This window comes from Myotis lucifugus, unplaced genomic scaffold, assembly GCF_000147115.1.
Source record: "Myotis lucifugus unplaced genomic scaffold, Myoluc2.0 scaffold_5, whole genome shotgun sequence".
Taxonomy (NCBI): domain Eukaryota; kingdom Metazoa; phylum Chordata; class Mammalia; order Chiroptera; family Vespertilionidae; genus Myotis; species Myotis lucifugus.
The window spans coordinates 550,775-566,513 of record NW_005871053.1 but is presented as its reverse complement, the minus strand read 5'-3'; the positions used below and the strand labels follow the sequence as shown (position 1 = coordinate 566,513).

The following is a 15,739-nucleotide window of genomic DNA, read 5'->3' as shown; positions in this document are numbered from 1 at the left end:
TTTCTCCTCACCCCGGGTCCTGCAGTGGCAGAGCTGTGTTTAGTCAGGGGGCCAAGACTCACTTCTAGGATAGTTCACAGTCCTAACCCTCTGGTCTGCCCATCAGAATGCCCCACAAGTCTCCCTCCCCCACCTGCCCAGGAAATATGTGAAAATCTGAGTGATCTTCTAAGACTATAGTCACTTTTGTTTTTCCTGGAAACCTCCCCTCAACTTTTCTAGGCTATCATTGTATGTGGGTTTATATGTGATTCTTGTTAATATCAGCTTCTGTTGGGCAAAATATGTGAAATATCAAATAGGAGGTGACTCTCCTGACATTCTATGGAGACTGGGCCATGTGCAATCACTTTTTGAGTCCTTCCATTGGTAATACAGTGTCATTTTCTGAACACAATCTGGAATCATTCTAGACTGTGTCCAAAATTCCTGTCTTATAATCATAATTTTAGTAGTTACTTAGTTGTGTGGTTATCAGAGCATAGAGAAAGATCCTATAATTCCCGCAAAGCTCACAATTATAACATTCAATTGTTTCAGTTCATTTATTGCAAACGCTCTTGTCCTATCCTTCTCCCAGTTTGTGCTCCTCTGCCCTTTCCCCAAAGACATTTCATAACAGTGTATAGTCGTAATGGTGTTTGTTTTCCAGTACTACTTCTTAATTTGGGGGACTCAAGTGAAAATTATGATCAATTTTCTGAGATAGTTACTGTAAACATGCCATTTACTAGTTATACTCATTTTATCCAGAACTTGACCAAATTACTGGTTAAGAGCAATGTTGTACCGTCTCAGTTACGTGTGTCAGTGTGTAATTATGTTTGTGTGTGCTGATGCTGAGTGGTAACTGGTTTTCAACCTTGAGAGCGCTCTGATCTCATAGCTGTGATCCGTAACTGACTGGTGCCCGCGCTGTCGGCTTCACTCCTGTGCTGACTGGTTAGCAGCCGGGCCTCTGCCTTCCTGCTGCTCCCCCCGAGCCCTCCCTCTTTGAGTCCTGTGATCCGTGGCTCCTGGAGGACGTCTTTCTGATGTGCATGTCCAGTGCTATAGAACTGAGTTGTGAGTGTGGGATCAGAAATGTAGTGCTCCACACAGACCTTTACACTTCAGGAAAGACTAAAAAGATGCTTTGGACGTGTTTTAGGAGGAACTATAGACATTCTGTTAATTGGGGAACAGTTGCGTCATAAAACATAATTTACTATTGTTGTTGTTTGGTCTTTTCCTGCCTCACATTTTGTTTTAAAATATGTGGTCTAGCACCTCATATTATAAACTAAACTTGAGTACATTTAATCTCATTTAAATGTACTTTGGTCATGATGTTAAGAGGCTATTTTACTCTCAGCCAGTTCTCCTTAATCAGATTGAGTGCTCTGTGAACAGAATGTTTTGTTTCATTGCTTTTGCTTCCTGGGTCATAAAATTATGGCTTCCTGTTGTCCTCATTCCTTATCTTCAATCTGTCTAGATGATTAGAGATAAAGATGTGGCTTTACTGGTGATAGTTACACAGGCTCTTCTGAGGTCACAATTCAGGCTCATAGTGAGGCACTGGAGGAGCAGTATAGCCAGTTTCAAGAAGTCTGAACAGTCACAGATAATTTTTTAATCTTCAAAAACAGTTTGAAGCATGTTTGTCCAGATCCATCCTTTTGGGGAGGTTATGTGAAAATATAGTTCTGCCAAGTCAAACATAGATGGCGCTGTTGCTCTGTGTATTCCTCTCAAGTTCCCAGGCCAAGCCAGTAAGTCCTTTCAAATTTTCCACAATTTTTTTTAGGATTTTCAAGCTGTAGAGAAAACCAGATCTATGTACCTTGATATTTGTTAACATTTAAACATACAAACTTCATTTTTACTTGAAACTGTTTATTGTGAGATCACTTTAAAAATTGTCCTTGTATAATAAGAATGAAATAATTCTATTTGTGTTAAAAATAAAAAGATGTGTATTTATGCATTATTGATACATGCTTATGAAATATATTCTAAAACCAATTACTGTTAGAAGAGAAGAATTCTGGTCTGAGTTGTGTGCACTACAGCCACGTGCATGGCAGGTGAAGTCCACATCAGGATCCTAGGCCAGCAGTCAGTTATCCTGGCAGGATTTCTGGAGTGATGTCTGGTTGGGGGATTATTCAGTCAGTGAGGTGACTTTTACTGTGACACCTGGGTGTGCCTTTACCTGCTGTCCACGCACCGACCGTGAGTTCTGGTGCTCTGTGTCCCTCTGTGGGAGAGGGACAGAGGATCACAAGCCCTGGATTCAGATCGGGCTATTCCGAATGCAGTGGGGCCTGCCCGTGGGGTGGGGACAGGCTTGGGTTTGCCTGGTAGGTCTGGACTTGCTCTCACCAAGTGGCTGAGAGCCAGAGACATTTAAAAAACTTCCATTTGGGCCATTACAAGCAGAAACATCTGCCATTATAACTCCTTAATGGGAAAGTGGCCATTTAAAATAATTATTTTCTTTGTTTTGAGCCCTTAAGAAAGGAGACTTTATTTTAATGTTTCTTTCTAAAAGCCCCAAAAATGCTTTTCATCTTCAAGTATAGTGTTTATATTCAGACTAAATTTAATTTAAGCAAATTACAGAAGTATAAATATTTTAGCATCCAGCAAAACAAAATGGAGAAACAAGGAGAGGACCCTATGATTTGTATTTATCGGTGCCAAGAAAGGCAGAGAGCTAGACCTGTTATAAGCACTGGCACAACAGCCCATCCTGTGTGGAAACTCCCCCACTCCCCACGCCCTGAGTCCCAGAGCCCTGATCCTGCAGACCCTGCAGATGGTGTCGGTCTTTGGGGGAGTGGCAGGCACGATGCTGTGCTGTCAACCTGGCGGACCCACCTGACTCAAGTCTCTTTCCTCAAGACTCATTCATTTTGCAAGTTTTTAATGAGGACACTATGTACATGACATTGAAATATATGGTGTTTGTTGTTACTTTTTATTCCTGCTATCCCTATATTTAAAGCACACTGTGGACTGAAGGGTCCCAGGTTCGATTCTGGCCAACGGCACATGCCTGGGTTGTGGGCTTGCTCCCTAGTAGGGGGTGTGCAGGTGGCAGCCGATCAATGATTCTCTCTCATCATTGATGTTTCTATCTCTCTCTCTCCCTCTCCCTTCCTCTCTGAAATAAATAAAAATATTTTTTAAAAAATAAATAAAGCACACTGTGGCTCTTTTTTTATGTTTCCATTTTGTATCCATTCCCAAAGGTAGTCATCCGGCCCCTGAGGCTTTTGAAAGACTCCACTCAGGCTGTGAAAGTCATTCCAATAGCAGCGCCACAAAGAGCAGATGGTCTTTGGGGTGAAAGTTGTGCGTCAAGATGACTGCTTGGGAATGAATGGCATTTATTTGAATGTATTAATTTTTTAATATGGATGTGTTTAAAAACCAGCCTTACAGCTTATTTCATTATTTATGTTGGTGGTGTAGCGTGACCCATGTTTGTCTTATTTCCTAGGGTTCAGGATAAGTTGAAGGTGCTGAATTACACAACCATTCCAATCTATCTCCCAGAAATCACGATTGGAGCACACCAGAGTGACCGAGTCTTCCGTGAATTCTCAGAGGTAAGACCTTTGAAGCCAGAGAGCTGACCTGCTGTGGGTCTCAAACAACTGGGGACAACATCGCTTCTCTGAAAAATGGTTCTGGTTGTTGTTTCTTTTCAGTGAAAGAGCTTTCTTTTCGTTGAAATGCTTCTCCTTTTCTCCCTTTATCCTGGTCTGTAAAGCTGACACGGCCCTCAGACGGCCAGGCCATGAAGAGGAAGATGTTCTGGGCAGCGTGTGTGCAAGCGACATTCCTCATCAGCATGTTATCTTGGTGTAAAAATGTTGTGGGTTCCTTAGCTTTATCTCCATGTCATTATTATCACCTTTAACTTCTGCTCTTCATGGCCCATAAATAGTGGAGGGGTGGCCCGGTTGGACAGCAATGAGGGCAAAGGTCAGGAGGGTCAGCTGCTTTATTGGTCTTATCTGATTTCCATACCTTTTTAGTGAATTATTTTCACAATGGTTTGTGGAGTCATTTCAGGCAAGATTCCATGAACTTAGAGAACATGCATCGGTTCTGGTTTGGAACCCAATGGGTGAATGGAGAGAGAGTCTTCTCTGGAATGCGGGTGCCGGTGGAATAGTCGGAACATGAGCCCTTTCTCCATCAGCTGTGGTTGGGGTTGTTAATGGCAAACGTGTGAAATGATTGTATTTAAATTAGACAAGCTAAGCAGGCACCATTTGGGTAAATTGAAAGTTAAATACTTTCGCACAACTGTAATTCTCGGATTTGAGGCTTGCAAATTGCTTGAAGTGATTGGGTGTTGTAGTATGTCCCACCGCTTCCTTTCTTACTTGAGGTCTTTGGCATTTTCTTTTAAGTAAGTTCTTCTAGTTGTTTTGAAGGTGATTTTATTCAGTGTAGAAATTTTAGGAAACTCTGAGTTACCTCAGTGGGTATGTTTGCATGTTTCGTGCTGGCCTCTGGGTGTGACTACTTGCAGTCTGCGTCTGTTTGAGTGGAACTGTGCGGGTCCACAGTTTGGTTGTGGCAAGGCTTAGCTGTGCCACCTCTGCCGCTTGCAAAGGCCAGGAAACCTGCTTGGTGATGTTCCACTCACTGCATTTAATGGCTTACCCGGTCCTGTGGAGTCCATCTTACAAATGGCTTCGTTTTCTTCTGGCGTCACAGCTACGCCTCTGTGCAGCCTCCATGATCTTACTTCAGTTTGTCCTGCAGCTTCCTGCCTGGCATCCTCTGTGCCAAGCCTGACCCTATAGCCCCTCTTCATAATATGCAGAGGCAGCTGACCACACAGCCCTTCCCGGACTCAGACCGAGTTCAGATCCTGTAACGTGCTCATCTGGCTCCTGCAGAGTCTGCTGTCATCACAGCCCGGAGGGCATCCATGGTCGCTCAGTGCTGTCTGTTAGTCCAGACCAGTGGGGCCTGGGGACTTAATGTGCTGGGTAGAGAGAGGATTTAAAAACATACATAAATTACTAGTGAGAAAGTTTTGCCCTTTAAATTAAAAAAATTATTCTGATTACATCTTTAGCATCTGGCTCACTTCTGATAGTCTCACTTTTATACAAAGAAACAAGGCAAGCTCAGGAATTTTGTAGTCATTGATATGTGTGTGGAATTAGTAACTTGGCTTCATTTTTATATTTTTTTTCATGCTCTATTGTTTATGATGAGGGTACAGGCTTTCTACTTGTATTACCGGTGTGAAGTGTCCTTTTAAAATAAAGTAAAAAGGCAGTGGCACACGGGTATGAAACCTTGGCCCCAGTGGGGAGGTGACCTTGGATGATGTCAGCAGCCACACTCTCCTCATGTCAGGTTCTGTGGCGCCAGGCTCTCCGTCTTGTTCTGTCACACATTTGTGCCATTTGTTCATTAGCTCAGTTACTTGTTCCACTACATGCTTAGTGAGTGTATGCTAGTGTCAGACTGTCCTAGACATGGGACAGCAGTGCCTAAGATGGGCAAGATCTTGGCCCTTACAGAGCTTACATCACAGTGGAAGGAAACAAAACAAAAAGTAAAACAATTGGTTGAACAGTGGTGACCAGTGCTGTGGACAAAAATTAAATTCCCAGCAGAGGTTAGGACAGAGCCCCTGCGAGGAGAGCTGAACTTAAAGATCTTGGTTGTGGGCCAGGAAGGCCTCACAAGAAGGAGTGTGGGCAGAGATGCAGGAGGCGGGAGTGGCTGGGGCACTGAGAGGGGAGCCCCAGATGTGAGGGAAGGCTTTTCCTGCACAATCAAGACACAGGAAGGAGGACTGTGCTGGAGCAGAGGGAGGGAGGGGACAGGTAGTAAGGGAGAGATGGCTTACCTGGGTAGGACATGGCAAGAAGGAGGACGTGTGTGACACACTATGTCTTGGGAATATTTTGCCTCTAACTTGAAGCAGATTGGCCAAGGGTGTGGGCGAAGCAGGGGGAGCACCAGGAGGCGGTTTGCAGAGTACATGTCAGAGGGCAGCGTCATCATACAACTTTGGAAAAGTCGTCATTTTGTGGGTAGAACCTCCAGCATCTGTTGAGATTTGGTGTTGGAAAGTGGGAGAGAGAAGTGAGCTGACTGCTGCATTAGGGCTCAGAAACTGGAACTCTTCGGGTGGGAATTGGCTGATACTGGACAACACAGAGGTACAGGCTTCAGGGAAAAATCAAGAATTCACTGTTGGACATGGTACGTTCAAGACACTTAGTATCCCCATGAGGAGATGTTGAGTAACGGGTCTAATGGGTTTGGAGTCTGGCAGTAAGTGAGGGCTGTAACTATGAATCTAGAAGTCGTCAGCATGTGGTTGACATTTGAAGTCATGGTGCCGGTGATCTCTGTAAGCACAGAGGGAGTGGAAAGCCTAAGGTCAAGAAGTTGAGGAGACCCAGCGAACCAGATTAGTCATGTCTTCACAGAGCTTATGTTTCAGTGTGTGTATTTCATTGATTATAACTGGGCAACAGCTCATGCCTGTAGGAGTTTTCATTTCTTCTGTTAATATGTGCCTATTTATAAAGTATAGATTGTATTTATTTCTCTCTGTTTAGCAAGAAAGAGTGAGCCTGATTACCCCTGGGAAAGTAAGCCTGGTATCCAGAGCAGGGGAGACTCCGTCTGGCGTGGTAATCGTGTGGGGCTGCTCCCAAGAGATGCAACAGACTGAAGAGCTGAACAAGAGCCGATTATATAGATGATGCCCTTTATGTGTGACATTTCTAGGTGACCCTGCTCATAGTTGTAATGGCGCTGCTCATAGTCAGGAAAGTTCCAGCGAACCAGCAGCCGGGCCATCATCTGACAACTGTGGCAAACACAGGATGTTTCACATGTTAACTCTGTATGGAACATGGACATTCAAAAGTCCCATGATATAAAAAGCAAAAGAAAAATACAAGCCAGCAAATAACAGTTTTATCTCTCTAATCTTATTCCCCCCTTTTACTTTCCTTGCCTGACTACCCTGGATAGATGTCTAGCTCATACTGAGTGGAGGTTGTCACCGTGCCGTCCTGTCTTGTTTCTGATCTCATGGCCCACCAATCAGTGTCATGTTCGCTGTAAGTTAGTTTTAGATACTCTTTCTCAGGTGAGGCAGTTCCATCTTATTACTACTTTCCAAAGACTTTCTTCAGGTCTGGTACTGAGTTTACCACCCCTTGTCTGCCCTGGATGATCTTTCTCCTCTTTCTGTAAATATGGTCAGTTATAGTGACTGATTTTCGATGTGAGGCCACACCTTGAATCCTGGGTAGGTCCCACCTGTGGGCACATCTCCCTGTTCGTGTATAGCTGGATCTAATGCACACGTTTAATGTAGGGTTTTGCATCTATGTTCCTGAGAGGCTGGATGGTAATTTTCCTCTCACAGTATCCTTGTCAGATTTACTATCATTATCCTGCCGGCATCAGGCACTAAGCTGTCACTTTTATTCTCTGGAAAGTTGTGTAAGATGGGCGTTGCTTCTTCCTGCCGTGTTTGCAAAGATTCACTAGTGGGCTCTGTTGGAATATTTTAAATTGTTAATTTATTTTCTTTAATAGACACAGAATATTTAATGTTCAAGTTATATTTTTTAAGGCATTTGCCCCCATTTTGTTTAAATTTTCTGATTTCTTGGCATGAAGTTGTTTGTCTTTTTTTATGTTTTTAACTTGGTCACGCCTGCGAATAGCCACTGCCCTGCTCTCCCTCCCCTTGGAGGGAGCCTGTTGCCCACGGAGCCAGCTTCTTGCTTGGTGTTATCTGCTGTACATCCAATTCACTGATCACTGCTCTTTTTCCTTTCATTTACTACTTTTCTAACTTCTTAAGGCAAAAGGTGGGTTGTCTTACTATTCGGTATATGCATTTGAAGCTGGACACATTGTCCTCCAAACTTAGCTTAGCTAGATTTCATAATGTCATCGTTGCATAATCATTCAATTTAAAGTATTTTCTCATTATAACCTCATTTCCTTTTTGACCAGTATGCTAATTTGAATTATTCTGGATAACTTAAAAGCAGTGGGGATCTTTCTAATTATCTTTCTGTTACTGATTTTCTGGCTTAATTCCACTCTAGTCAGAGCACACTTGTTACAATTTCAGTCCTTGCGGTGTGATTGAGGCTGACCTTCGGCTCTGCATTTGGTTAATTTTGGTAGCGTTCCCTGGTCCTCGGGGAGAGGGTCTCCTTCCCACACTGTGTGCAGTTCAGTTGGTCTCATCGGGGTGAATTCTGTTCGCCACATTCTCCACACTGTCCTCATTCTCACTGGTCTTTTCTCTCCCGTCACCTTGTGGTCAGAGATGTGGAGATCTGCCTCTGTGTGGATGTGCCCTTCTCCGTCTGTCCAGTTCTGCTCTGTGTAGATTTAGAGGCTGTGTCATTAGAGGAAGACAGATTTAAATTGCTATAAATTCTCAGTGGAGTTACCGTTTTATAGGTTCTGAACTTTTTCTCGCTATCTTTGGTTCTTACCTTAAAGTTTACTTCATTCAATGCTTAGGCAGCATCTGTAGCCTTCTTTTGCTTAGTATTTGCATGGTAGAGTTGTTTTTCTGCATCTTTTAATTTCAACCTTTTTGTATCTTCATATTTCCAGTGGGCACCTTGTAACCTGAAAACAGTTATGTTTTTAGTTCTGTTCAGTCTGAAAGTTGGGAATATTTATCTGTTCACATTTAATGCAATTACAGATACATTTATGTTTAAATAACTTACCTTAGCCCTGGCCAGTTTGGCTCAGTGGATAGAATGTCAGCCTGCGGACTGAAGGGTCCCAGGTTCGATTCTGGTCAAGGGCACATGCCTGGGTTGCGGGCTCGATCCCCCGTAGGGGATGTGCAGGAGGCAGCCGATCAATGATTCTCTCTCATCATTGATGTTTCTATCTCTCTCTCCCTCTCCCTTCCTCTCTAAAATCAATAAAAAGAATATTTTTAAAAAATAAATAAGTAGCTTACCTTACTGTATATTTTATATTGTTCTTACATGTTTTATGTATTTTTTTTCCTGTCTTCTTTTGGATGAAAATTTTTAATCCTATTTCCCCCTCTATTTGTTTACTAGTTAACATTATTTTTAAATGGTTTTTAGTGGCTAACCTAGTGATTAAAATAGTCATCCTTGATTTATCAAAGTCTCACACTAGTTAGTAGTTCTCTCATTCCAGAACAGTGCTGGGATCTCGGGAGACTTGTACTCCATCTACCCAGCTCTTGTCACTTGTGCTGTTTTGTCACATCGAATTCTCCATATGTTTGAAGCCTGGAGATGTGGCCCCTGTTTGATGCGGCTGGTGCTCTTCCCTCCCTGGGCTCGGGCATGCCCTTAGGATCGGTTCTTGGCCAGAGGGTCCCTGCTGACAGTCTCACACTATGTTTTCAGTGGTCTTCATTCTATCGATGTTTTATTTTAGAATGTTTCAAATTTTAAAAAATAACAAAAATAGGAAAATAACTTGTCTGAACCTTTGTGATCAAACGGTGCCAATTAGCTTCAAATACTTTAAAACTGAGGTTCTCAGGTGTGGCTCCTGCACAGCACCTCCTGGGCACCCAGGTCTCAGGTGTGGCTCCTGCACAGCATCTCCTGGGCACCCAGGTCTCAGGTGTGGCTCCTGCACAGCACCTCCTGGGCACCCAGGTCTCAGATGTGGCTCCTGCACAGCACCTCCTGGGCACCCAGGTCTCAGGTGTGGCTCCTGCACAGCATCTCCTGGGCACCCAGGTCTCAGGTGTGGCTCCTGCACAGCATTTCCTGGGCACCCAGGTCTCAGGTGTGGCTCCTGCACAGCATCCTGGGCACTCCTTGGGAAAGCCGGCTCTCAGGTCCCAGGGTCAGGTCCTCTTGGGTGGGCCAGGTGTCCCCTGCCATGATGTGTGACTCTTAAGGTCAAGGACCTTCTCCTGCAGTTAGGGGATTGGTGTTCATATGTTGCTGCTGCTAATCCCAGACCTGGTTCCAGGGTGATCAGTCACCCCAGTAATGTTCTTTAGAACAAAAGGGCCCACCCTGGATAATGGATTGCATCTGATTGTCTTGTCTCTGTAGTCTCTTTGAATCTGATAGTTCCTCAAGCTTTCCGTGACATTTAAGACCTTGACACTTTTGAAGATCACAGGACAGGTATTTTTTAGTGTCCCTCCACCTGACCGTTCGCTGCTTCCCATGATCAGATTGAGGCTGCGTTTTATTTTTGTGGGCCTGTCACAGAACTGCTTGCATCTTGTCAGGTGGCACCTGGTTCCTGTCTGTCCTGTTATGGGTTGTATTGACTTTGGTCCCTTGACTAAGATTGTGTCTTCACTCTTTGTAATTAGTAAATATTTGAGGGGCATACTCTGAAACTGTCAATGTCCATTTCCTCCTCAAGTGTTCATTCTACCATTTATTGATTTTCTTGGCTAAATTATGAATAGGATGGTTGCCAAATTACACTTTTTCTGATTCTGTGAGTCCTGCGTCCTTAGCATTCTGCTGTGAGGACCTGCTTTCTCTTCTCCCTGCTGCGTCATCTATTTATTTATGTCCCTGGGGAACCACCTGACCTTCCTCCCACACTGTTCCTGCCCCTCTGTGTCTCCAGGCTTCCTGAGCCCTGAGGCCCGTGGAAGCCAGATGCAGGTGTCAGTCACATGGACCCACAGGGAGCAGCCCTTCTGGCCCAGTGACCACCCTGTGGTAACCAAAGTACTTGTTGGAAGCAGAGAGCTGAAATGCGGCTCCCTGTTGTCTTCCTGCCCCTTCTGGTCCTGTAGCCCCAGCACCCGGTACAAGCCTTCCCTGCACAAGGAGCGGGTCCTGCCTAGCTGGCCACCGTCACAGCCATGATCATTGTGCTCTCATGCCGGCTCTTTTGCCCATGGGAATGCCTGGTAGCTGCTGTTCCAGGCCCACCTGCCTGTGTCCTGGGAGGCCAGACTCTGTGGACTGTATCACAGGGCCCCTGCTCCCCAACTGCCACCAGGAGGAGCGGGCATTGAGCCATCTGTCCTCCAACATCATTGCTGCCGTGATAGCCCCTCCTGCCCTCCTGCAGCGGCAGCTCTGGGTCCTGAGCAGCTAACGGCTCCCACCATGGCTCCTCCTTACCCGCACTGACTGAGGCCTCGTGTTAATTGTAGCCCAGTGCTCCTGTGCTTCCTGCTGGACAGTGACCACTCAGCTGGGACTTCATCAGTGGGTTTTCACATGGTGCTGAGCAGAGCATTAAGAAGGAACATGCTGTCGCCCTGGTGTCTGCTGGGTCACTCCCAGTCCAGTTCTCACCCAGGTGTCCCCTCCATGGCCTCGTCACTCTCCTGACAGGATGGGACACTTGGTTAGTTTGCATTTATAGGCCCCCTGCCAGGACAGAAGCTTTTTCGGGCAGAGCTGTGCTGTGCCCGGTGCCTGTGGAGCCCATCACTCACAGCAGGGCGTGGAGAACGCAGGGCAGTGGGCTGGGGGACCGACCTGCTTGTAAACCCATGGTGACCATGCCTGCTTCCTCCCACAGCTGCCGGGCCGCAAGTACTGCCCCGGGTATAATGCGGACGTGGGCGACAAGTGGATCTGGCTGAAGTGACGGACCACCCTCTGCTAGAGCTGTATTGGCAGTGAAGAAGAAGCTTCCAGTCTGCACTCTCGTGGCCTCCTCGTAGCTTTAAAATTTGGGGGAAGTAAACAATCTGAACATCGCACCGTGGAAGCAATGGCAGTCGTCCCTGCGGTGTAGTCAGGGTAGACAGGAGCATCGGAGTCTGCAGCTTTATGTGGCAGCGATTCGTAATGATCACGGGGCAAAGGATGTCTGCTGGGGGGCCAGGCTCCACTAGAAGGGTTTCTTCTCCCACCTGTGTCCGTGTTGTGCAGGCTGGTACGTGGCTTCTTCAGACTCGAGAAATAAACTGCTTCTGTGGCACTTGTCTCCGTTAGACTCTGCTCGCACACGGGCATGTCGCGCATGTGCCCACGCTCATTTGCCATTCCGCTCGCCGCTTACTGTGATGTGGTTTGCTTTAATTCAGAAACATACTAAGATTTAACCATTTACTCTGTTTATTCTAACAATCTATTAGAGAAAAGTAAAAAAAATAAAGAGGGAATACCAAAAAATGGAAGGAATTAGCATAGACTATAGAGCAGATGTTTGGGAGTCTTGTGTGATGAGCAGCACCCCTGGGCTCATGAGTCCTTCCTCTGAAGGCAGATCCGAGCTCACAGTGTCGGTGGGATAAAACAAAAGCAAAATAGCATGCTCTTCGTTCTCTGAGAATCCACTGTCAGTGGAAGAGAGGAGCGGGAGAAAATCCCGTTTCCTCCCCCACCTCTAAAACAGGAAACTAGGTGACGTGCCTCGCAGCTCATTGTAGAGTTCGGCATTTTAGTTCAGGGGTTAAGCTATACATTGTGAATTCTATCCAGTGAGTTTTTCTGTGGAGTCCCACTGTGTTAAATGTGGCTCTGGCCACGTGTGACCATTACATTTAATGAGTTAGAATTAAATGCAGCTAATTCAGTTCACACTGGCCACCGTTCAGATGCTCAGTAGCCACGTGGCCCTCGGTTCCGTGTTGCACGTCACGAGGGAGGTTCCCTCGGGCATCCCCACCATGGAGCGTGCCTGCATCCCCCGTCCCTTTCTTTCTCTCTGTGGGTTTTAAGAATTGAAAATAAAGTTTCCCAGCAGTGTTAGTTGGAGTTCAGATCTAAGTGGCCAAAGTTTTGCATTTCACTAAGAACAAGCAGCTTCAGTGATTGAGAGAGCAGCTAGGCTCCCGGCCAGCCAAGGGAGTGTCTTGGTCTGAATGCCTCCCAGAGCCATTAAGGAGAGGAGGAAGGAAGGAGAAAAGCATCCAATTATCTGGGCTGCTCTCCTGTCCCGTGTGGTGAGCAGGCTCCGCTGCGCACCGAGAGCTCCTCACAGTGTGTGAGGGTCTGCTGTGGGTCAGCTCGTCAGACACTGCAGACCCTGGTCCAGGTACCACCTTCGCACTGTACCTGGTGCACCGCCCCTGGTGGCGGGGCAGTTTGTCATTTGTGCTGAGAGAGCACGTCTCTTTCATCTCATGGTGTTTTCTGAGAGCACTGGGCAGAGAAAGCAAATAGTGTCCAAGTCTCCAAACGGAAGCCCTGAGAGCTGAGGCGGCGGCCCCACCTTTTTGGTTCAGAGCAGGACGTGACTTAGTTCCCGGGAATGCTTACAACCCTTAAAAGAAACCCAGGGTTGAAATAAAACTTCATTTTAAAAAATGTTTTTAGTTTTTATTTTCTTAGGAAGGGAGAGGGAGAGAGAGTGAAACATCGATTGGCTGCCTCTGGCACATACTCCGACCGAGGACTGAATCCACAACCTGGGCATGTGCCCTGACGGGGAATCAAACTGGCAACCTTTCGGTGTACGGGATGACGCTCAACCAACAGCCACACTGGCCAGGGCAACCTGCCTGTTTGAATATCCCATGTTGGAATAGTCAGTGCTCTGAGGGTCAGGAACTGAGCTTGTTGTAACATGTAGTTTTATGTCTTCCAGCCACTTGTTCACAGTCACGAGAATTTTGTATTAAGGAGAAAGCACTCATTTTTTCTAAATTGTCTTTCTGTTCCATCTGATTTTGTAACCAGAAGTGTAAGAACATTCAGCTTCTTGGAGGGAATTACGGACAGTTAGTTATGTCCACGTCAGCAAAGCAGGGTCACCTAGCTGGGCAACCAGTGGCTTGCCCAGCCTCACCTGCTGCTGGCTGTTGTCAGCCTCATGCGGACAAGGTGTGTGGTCAAAGAGCAGGTGTCCAGAAAGCTCCGGTTATGTGGTTTTCACTGAATTTTAAGTGTTGGGTTCTGTAAGATGGAACCAACCCAGACCCTCACATGACACCTGCTCCCTCGTCCTGCATCCTGTGTGCTTTCACTGGGGTCCAAGACCTCCTGCCCCTGTTTCGTGGGTGAGGGTACAGCTCCCCATGCTGTGCATCCCAGAGAAATGGCCCTGTGAGAGCAACATGAGCTGGCTGGCTGCCCCTTGAAGTTCTGTGGCTGGTAGGGCCTTGTGAAGATTTCTGAACTACCTGCGCTCTGGTGTTTCAACTTTTATGCCCCATCTGCCCTGATCAGCAGTACCGCTGTATTGCAGATGGAAAGGGAGGGGTTCAGACAGCTCTGACCGAGGTCCCTAATCATGGTGTGCCGTCACACTAATGGCCGTGGGTACAAAGCCACCTGGGACCTCTTGTGGGTGACAGTGCTGCTGCCTCCAGGTGTGGGGAAGACAGACCAGACCCTGTGTGACCCTCTGCGTCCTGCCACTGACAGGAGGAGCAGGATCCAGACCTGTGCGGGTGGACTGGGCAGGACTGTGATGTCTGGGCTCAGGCCCCAGCGAGACCACCAGGTCCAGGCCCAGCTAGGCAGCTGCTGGACACTGGTGATCAGCGCTTCATGGAACTTGATCTCCTTGTCCCTACGTAAGCGTCTGGTCCTTATGCGAGGAGCCATCCGTACGGAACACGGAATTACTGTGGGAGGTAGCAAATAGCCAGGCTCAGGGAGCAGGCCCCCATAGGGCACTTAGACCCACCTGCCAATGCACCCAGACTGAAGGTGCAAGGCGTAATTGCTGGTCTTTGGCAGGTAATTGCACCTCCTCTCTGTTTCTGTTGCAAATGTGACATCTATGTGGGCACTCCACACCTGTGGGGCTGACATTGTCCCCCGCCCTGGTCTCAGAGGGGCTGTCCACAAGGTGGGTGCAACACGCTCTCAGGGGGACGAGATATTACCGAAGGGCCCAGCTCAGCCTGGGAGTTGGGCTGATGAACAGCCTGGCAGAGCTCGTGAGATGATCCCCTGATGCAGAATCCGCCCTGGCCTGCAGTCCCCACCTGCCCCCATCTGCCCCCCAGGGTGGCATGCCCAAGGTGCTGCGTAGCGGAACAGAGCGAGGTGTCTGGTCTGTTTAGCCCACACCCAGGAGCCCTGTGCTTTGTGGAGCTGCTCAAGCTGGTGGGCCCTGTCTACCCACCCCTCCCTCTACACAGGCACCTTGGAGGCGGCAGTATTCCTGCCCCCAGCCACGTCCCCTCCCACTTCTCTCTCCTCTCTCCGTGGCACTGGGGCAGGGTTTGGACTGTCTCTGCTGTGCCCGCAGAACCTGGTACAGAGCCTGTGCAGCAGCTCAGGCTGTACCTGTCTAATTAATCAGTCTGGAATTCCCCAGAGAAACAGAACCAATAGGAGAGAGTTTTAGGTTCCTAAGGAATTGGCTTACAGGTTGTGAGGCTGGCAGGTCTGAAGTCCGTGGGTGGGGAATTCGAGCAGGACTCGATGCCAGTCTTAAGGCAGAATTCCTTTTTCTCCGGAAAACCATCCTGCTGTGTACGACCTGGCTCTCTCTCCACAGCAAAGGCGCAGTCAGGACAAATGCGGGCGGAGGGCTAGGGAGATGCCTTGGGAATGTCCCGGAAGACGGCGTGAGCTAAGAAGGTGCAGGAAGAACATGCAGGTGGAGGGCAAGAAGTGGTGCAGGTCCAGGACTCCGCAGCGAGCCCACAGGGACCCGGAGGAGCCTGCACGTCCCTGTGTTTCATCCAGTCCCAGACGCCCAGTGTGAGATGCCTGCGTAACTGACAGAAGTTCACTGCCAGTTCGGTCACTGTGAGACCAGAAAACACTCATTGCTATGGAGGGCTCCCGGGAGGAGTGCCTCTGACTCACTTTTGTCTTCT

General features: G+C 47.4%; 1 protein-coding gene across 1 annotated transcript in view; it reads left to right on the top strand.

The window, feature by feature from the left end:
- The window catches only part of NDUFA10 (NADH:ubiquinone oxidoreductase subunit A10), a 29,340-nt gene extending 17,403 nt beyond the window's left edge, over positions 1 to 11,937 (top strand). Inside the window, exons 9-10 of the mRNA XM_006082989.3 lie at positions 3,491 to 3,599; positions 11,533 to 11,937. Coding sequence (XP_006083051.1) covers positions 3,491 to 3,599; positions 11,533 to 11,601 — 178 coding nt within the window. The 3' untranslated portion in view covers positions 11,602 to 11,937. The remainder of the gene's footprint in view (positions 1 to 3,490; positions 3,600 to 11,532) is intronic.
- The last annotated feature ends 3,802 nt before the right edge of the window (positions 11,938 to 15,739 follow it).